This window comes from Mustela putorius, unplaced genomic scaffold (assembly GCF_011764305.1).
Source record: "Mustela putorius furo isolate JIRA1106 unplaced genomic scaffold, ASM1176430v1.1 tig00000174_pilon_pilon_pilon, whole genome shotgun sequence".
Classification (NCBI taxonomy): domain Eukaryota; kingdom Metazoa; phylum Chordata; class Mammalia; order Carnivora; family Mustelidae; genus Mustela; species Mustela putorius.
In genome coordinates, this window is record NW_025421304.1 from 32,827,055 (window position 1) to 32,833,330 (window position 6,276).

At 60.1% G+C, this 6,276-nt stretch overlaps 1 protein-coding gene across 1 annotated transcript; it reads left to right on the forward strand.

Moving 5' to 3' along the window:
- Nucleotides 1–233: 233 nt before the first annotated feature.
- Nucleotides 234–3,441, forward strand: LOC123390988 (chymotrypsinogen 2). Its single transcript, XM_045076311.1, has 7 exons — nucleotides 234–342; nucleotides 1,252–1,355; nucleotides 1,473–1,552; nucleotides 1,876–1,954; nucleotides 2,260–2,440; nucleotides 2,526–2,659; nucleotides 3,211–3,441. The coding sequence occupies exons 1-7, from the start codon at nucleotides 291–293 to the stop codon at nucleotides 3,370–3,372; spliced, it is 792 nt and encodes a 263-aa protein (XP_044932246.1). The 5' UTR covers nucleotides 234–290; the 3' UTR covers nucleotides 3,373–3,441.
- The last annotated feature ends 2,835 nt before the right edge of the window (nucleotides 3,442–6,276 follow it).

The following is a 6,276-nucleotide window of genomic DNA, read 5'->3' on the forward strand; positions in this document are numbered from 1 at the left end:
TCCCGACGTCCCTTCGTGGAAGAGGAAGCCCAAGTTCTCTGAGCTCTTCTCCGTGGCTACCTTGTTTGGAACCACCTTTGCCCTTGACCCAGACCCAAGCAGGACCATGGGCCACAGCTGCTGCCATCACACACCCTGATGCCAGACCTGCTCTGGCACATCCTACCTCCGCGGGCACATGCCCAGGAAAGGGACTGCCACCTCAAGGTTTGCAGATAACAGCTTGGTGCACAGGGATATAACAGGGAGCTCCGCAGGCAGGCACCCTACAGCTCTCTGACCACAGCACCATGGCCTTCCTCTGGCTTCTCTCCTGCTGCGCCCTCCTGAGCACAGCCTTCGGTGAGTTCGGGGCCAGCAGAGGCCGGGAGGGAGGTCTCTGCTAACCTACAACCCTGGGGCCAGAAAGGGCAACAGGGACCCTGCTCCCTGTTCAGCTGGACGCGGTGCTTTGAGCGTGAGTGCATTTCTCTGCCCCTCTGGGCCTCACCAGCCCCATCGCCACAAGGGGACCAGGATGGGACCAGTCGGCCTGGATGGCCAGGATGGCCCTCAGGAGGATAGGGAGGCCAAGTCCAGAGGGAGTGAAAATTCTTCTGAACAGCTAGTGGCTCCCAGTCAGGCTCAGAGGCCGAGCTGGCGGGCACGTACGGCTTGGCCTCCACCAGCCCTTCGGGACCCTCGAAACAGCACTTTCAAGCTTGTGTTCGTGGAGCCCTTAATCTGTGCCAGGAACAGAGCAAGTTCCTGCTTTGCCTGCTGAGTCTTCTTGCAGCTTTCTTTCCTTATTTTTTAAGAATTTATTTATTTATTTGAGAGAGAATTTGAGTGAGTGGAGGGGCAGAAGGAGAGAGAGAGAGATTGAGGCAGACTACTCTGAGCATAGAGCCAGACAGGGGGCCCGACCTCAGGACCCTGAGATCAAGACCTGAGCTGAAATCCAGAGTCGGATGTCCAACCCAGGCACCCCGTCTTCCTGCATCCGTCTCCCAGCTCTGTGAGGGTAGCAGCTATATGACCCCCTCTCTGCAGATGGAAAGATGCTCAGAACAGTAGGGCTAGGCAGTGGTGGGGCTGGGCCCACACCCCCAGACCCTGCCTCCAGCCCGTGCTTGGGCCCAGCCACCACCTTGCAGCCAACCTGCTGGGCTTGTCTGGGCTGAAGCACACGTCCGACTGAGCTGTCCCTGGGGGTTCCTGGGAGAGTGGGGAGCCCGGGCCCCCATCCCTTACCCCACGCTCCCACCCCAGGCTGCGGGGTTCCTGCCATCCACCCCGTGCTGAGTGGCTTGTCCCGGATCGTCAATGGAGAGGACGCTGTCCCGGGCTCCTGGCCCTGGCAGGTGTCGCTGCAGGTAAGGGAGGAGTTCTACCCCTGAGTGGGGGACACGCTGGGGTATGGACCCACCTGGGGTCAGCCCAGGGGGCTGCTGGTGTCCAGCCAACACACACTCCTCCCCGTCTTCCTCCAGGACAGCACTGGCTTCCACTTCTGCGGGGGCTCCCTAATCAGCGAGGACTGGGTGGTCACTGCCGCCCACTGCGGGGTCAGGTGAAGACCCAGGGTCCCCAGGAAACCCCTTGGCCTGGGGGAGACTCTCTGGACCTTTAACTCCTTGGGCCTCGGTTTCCTTGTTTGGGAACATGTAGAAAACCCGACCGTGCCGGTCTCCCAAGGGTCCCCTGGAAGGAAACACCCAGCGGGCTGTAGGGGCAGGTGTTCCAGGGGTGTTGCTAATATTTTGAGGTCCTATCTCTGGTCAACAACACAGAGCACATGTACACAGGTACACACGCTAACACACGCAGCCTGCACCTGCTGTGTGTGCCCCCTGCCTCACAGCAGGACCCCCTTCTCTCTCGGGCCCTCTCCAGAACCTCCCACCTGGTCGTGGCTGGGGAGTTTGACCAGGGCTCTGATGCTGAGGACATCCAAGTGCTGAAGATTGCCAAGGTATGGTGGCCTGGAGTCCAGGTGTGGCCCTGGGGTAGAGCAGGGGGCAGACCTGGGGAGTGTGGTGCCTAGGCTAATGCCTGAACACCCCCAGCTGTTCCCAACCTCCGCGGGATCCCGTTGTGACAGGGCAAAGCAGAAAGCAGGGTGTCCTGGGCCTGGGCCAGGCTCCTGGGGCCGCAGGAGGGGTTGCCATGTTGAAGACAGAAGCACGGGGTGATCTGGGGTGGCCCAGTGCCCTGGTTCAGCCCCATGTCAGCCTCTTCCCGGACCCCAACCACAGCCCCCCGCCCCTGCCCCCGCAGGTCTTCAAGAACCCAAAGTTCAACATATTCACCGTCAACAACGACATCACCCTGCTGAAGCTGGCCACGCCCGCCCGCTTCTCCCAGACCGTGTCCCCCGTGTGCCTGCCCAATGAGAACGACGACTTCCCTGCGGGGACCCTGTGCGCCACCACTGGCTGGGGCCTGACCAAACACACCAGTGAGCGCCCTCCAGCCGGGTGGGTGAGAGACGGGGGACTGGGGGGCCAGGGTGCGGTCACTGACCGCCACCCCTATCTTTCCAGATGCCAACACCCCTGACAGGCTTCAGCAGGCGACCCTGCCCCTCCTGTCCAACACCGAGTGCAAGAAGTTCTGGGGCAACAAGATCACCAACCTCATGGTCTGCGCCGGGGCCAGTGGCGTGTCCTCCTGCATGGTACGGTCTCTGGGCTCTCCCCGGCCCCTTCCCTCCCAGCCCGGCGTGGGTTCCAGCAAAAGCCCAGGTCAGGGGCTTGGCCAGAGAGAGGAGGTAGAAGCCACACGCAGGCCTCTTTAGACGGCCCGACAGCCTCTCCCTTGAATTCCTCCTTGAGCTGTTGTAAAAACGCAGTTCTCCTGGCCGAATGCCCCCGCCCCCGGGAGCAGTGCCGCGTACAGCCTGGTAGTGGCCCATGGCGCCCAGAGGTCTCCAGACGGGGTTGGGCTCCATGGCCCACCCTCACCACCTGTGCTTCCTCCCCGTCAACCAAACCACTTTATTAGGCGTCTATCACAGGGTCCCAGGCGATGGCCCAGACGTTCAGGGGCACAAACCACGCAAGGAGCTGCTGTAGCTTCTTTCGTAATCGTTCATAATCCCTCCAGTAGGCATGTGTCATGTGTCCGTGGGCTGCCCGGCCCTTGTCAGGGCTCTGGAACAACATCCAGGGGCTCCTTGGCCTGGCCGCCTGGGCTGCGGATCCAAGCCCTTCTTCTCTATCCCTGTAGGGCGACTCTGGGGGTCCCCTGGTCTGCCAGAAGGATGGAGCCTGGACCCTGGTGGGCATCGTGTCCTGGGGTAGCGGCACCTGTTCCACCTCCAGTCCTGGCGTGTACGCCCGTGTCACCGAGCTCATGCCCTGGGTACGGCAGATTCTGGAAGCCAACTGAGTCTCCGGCCTCACCCTGCCATCCCTGCCGACCTGCTTCCACAAAGCCTCAATAAATCATTAAAAGACACATTGATGATGTGCTTTTCTGGAGTGGGGACCCTGAGACCTCATTCTTTTTTTTTTTTTTTTTTACATATTATTTTATTTTATTTTTTAAAGATTTTTATTTATTTATTTGACAGACAGAGATCACAAGTAGGCAGAGAGGCAGGCAGAGAGAGGAGGAAGCAGGCGCTCTACGGAGCAGAGCGCCGGATGCGGGGCTCGATCCGAGGACTCTGCGCCAAAGGCAGAGGCTTTAACCCACTGAGCCACACAGGCACCCCTGAGACCTCATTATGCTCGTGAACTTGGGTCTTCACTGGGATGAATGGCAGGAGGTACCTGGAGGGCCTGCCTTTGGTCTTGCTCCCAAGAGATGATATAGGACCATGGCCCCCATACCTGGCTACACGCTTCCACCCCGGAAAGCAGCAGGGGCCTGGCCCTCCAAGCCACGCTCAGGGCGCTCAGGGCCCTGCCCTGGGGAGTGGGCAGCTGCGGGATGGGCCAGCTGCCGGCTGCACACACCTGTGGTTCCAAGGACCCTTCCCAGGAGCAGCTGCCCAGGCCTGCGCAGGAACCAGGTGCTTCTCAGCCCAGGGCCTAGTGATAAGGAAGGGGATGGCGAGGCAGGCTGCGATTCGTGGGCCGGGGAATATAATGAGGGTCCTTCAGGCTGACCCTATTCAACCTCCTGAGTAACACTCCATGACCTTTCTCTGGGCTGCCATGGCTTTCTTCTCTTTGGCGCTCCGGTAAGCGCAAAGTTCAGGGGCGAGGCAGCCCCACACCAGGCCTCTCCCACCCCCAACACCCACACCCCCAGAAGCTGGGACCTGGAGGGCCAAGTCCTAGCACCTCTCCTCACCTGCCCCGCCTGACCCCCCGCCGGCCCCGCGGGCTCCCCTCTCAGCCTTGCTGGGTGCCTCTCCTGGGCTCCCCACTCCTGCTCTGCCTAGAGGTCCCTCGAGCCCCTCAGACTCCACGGGTCATGTTGGACCTGCCTCATCTTGGCCTCCTCCGTGGGCTCAGAAAGGGGGGGTCGTCTTGGCTCCCCCAGCATCCACATCCGTCCCCGAGCCACTGGAGTTGGGCCTCCGGAAGGTGTCCCACGCCGGTCCCTTTGGCCCTGCTCCTTCCATCCTCCTGACTCCGGCAGCCTCGGGGGTTTGTGCTGTTCCAGTGGGAGTAACACTCCGCTACTACCGCAGACTTGGGGGCAGTGAGAGCACCGGGACTCAAGCAGGATGTCCCAGCCCGATGACCCAGGACCCTGGGTTTGGAGCAGATGGAGGCCCTGACCCCTCCGAGCCTGCTGTGTCCCTCCAGCCTAGGGGTGCCTGGGTGGCTCACTCGGTTGGGCAACTACCTCTGGCTGGGGTCAGATGGAAACCAGTCTCCTGTGGGGCTCCCTGCTCAGCAGAGGGTCTGCTTGTCCCTCTCCCTCTGCCTGCTGCTCCCCTTGCTTTGCTCTCTCTCTCTCAAATAAATAGATAAGATCTTAGAATGTTGGAGGACGTGGACGTCTGGGTGGTTCATTCAGTTAGGAGTCTACCTTGGCTCAGGTCATGATCCCAGAGTCCTGGGATCGAGCCCCACATCGGGCTCTCTGCTCATCGCAGAGCCTGTTTCCCCCCCTCGCTCTACCTGCCTGTCTGCCTACTTGGGATATCTGTCTGTCAAATAAATAAATAAAATAAAATCTTGGGGAAAAAAAAAAGTATTTTCAGGGCAATATTATCTAGAAGTGTTGTACAGGTGGTCCAGGTCATCGAGGGGGTCCCCTTCAAACCAGCCCAGCCAGGAAGCTCCTGAGTGTAGCTGAGGGTGGTGTGTGGGGTGCGGACATTGCCTTCACGGAGGCCACAAGCAGGTTCTAGGTGAGCAAACACATTGACAGGCCATCGTGCCCCTAGCCCAGGGCTCAACTCGGTCACTTTCTTCGGTAACTCACAGAGTAAGGAACTAGTCACTGTAGACAGCTCCATGTCCCGTAAAATCGGGCACTGGTTCCACGCCATTAAATGATCCACAGGGAAACAACAGAAACGATGTTGATGATCCCAGAACACTGAGAAAAGGAAGGGGCGGGTAATAGGATGGTGATACGCTTGCCACAAGTAGGGACCCGGTGACCTCTTGGCAGATCCTGGTGTAGACGCTGGGCTGGGGGCTCCCATGCACGTAGCACATGGCGCCCCTGTCCTCATAAGCCCCGAAGCCTAGTGACAGAGTCACACACCAAAATGACAGAAATATGACGTGGTGAGTCCCATTGTCCAGGCAGGGCAAGGAGAGCACTGTGGTTCTGGAAGGTGGTCTGGGCTTCAGCCCTGAGCCGGTTTGTCAGGAAAGCTAGGGGTGGCCAGAGGGGTCTCCTCCCGAGGCTTCTGGGCACTGTGCTCCCCAGGCCTCCATCACCCCGGGAGAGGCCTGCCAGAGCGAGCGACGCAGGTCACTGCTCCTGATCCAGCGGCCTGGAGGCTTTGTCTTGGTCTGTGCGTGCTTGGCATGAAGTTTGTTCCAAATGTTTCCGAGGGGGAAGCAGGGGCTCTGACCTGTGGGGACAGTGGCCACGGGCGGGGCGGGCTTCCAGAGGGACCCCGTCTCTAGGGCAGAGCCGAGGGAGCCACATTTGAGGGAGCCACATTTCCAGGAACATAGAGAGCCACCAGGCCTGAAGATTTTCGACACCCCCCGCTGTGTGCCCCTCCCCCGCCCTGGGGGGGGTACCCAGCCGAGTGTCCACCTTGGCTGCGAGTGTGAGGAGTCCAAAGTTAGGGTCCACGTCAGGGTCATTTACATTTGCTGCGGTTTTTTTCTTTTCTTCCTTCGCTCATTCCAAGCAGGCAGCCCGGCC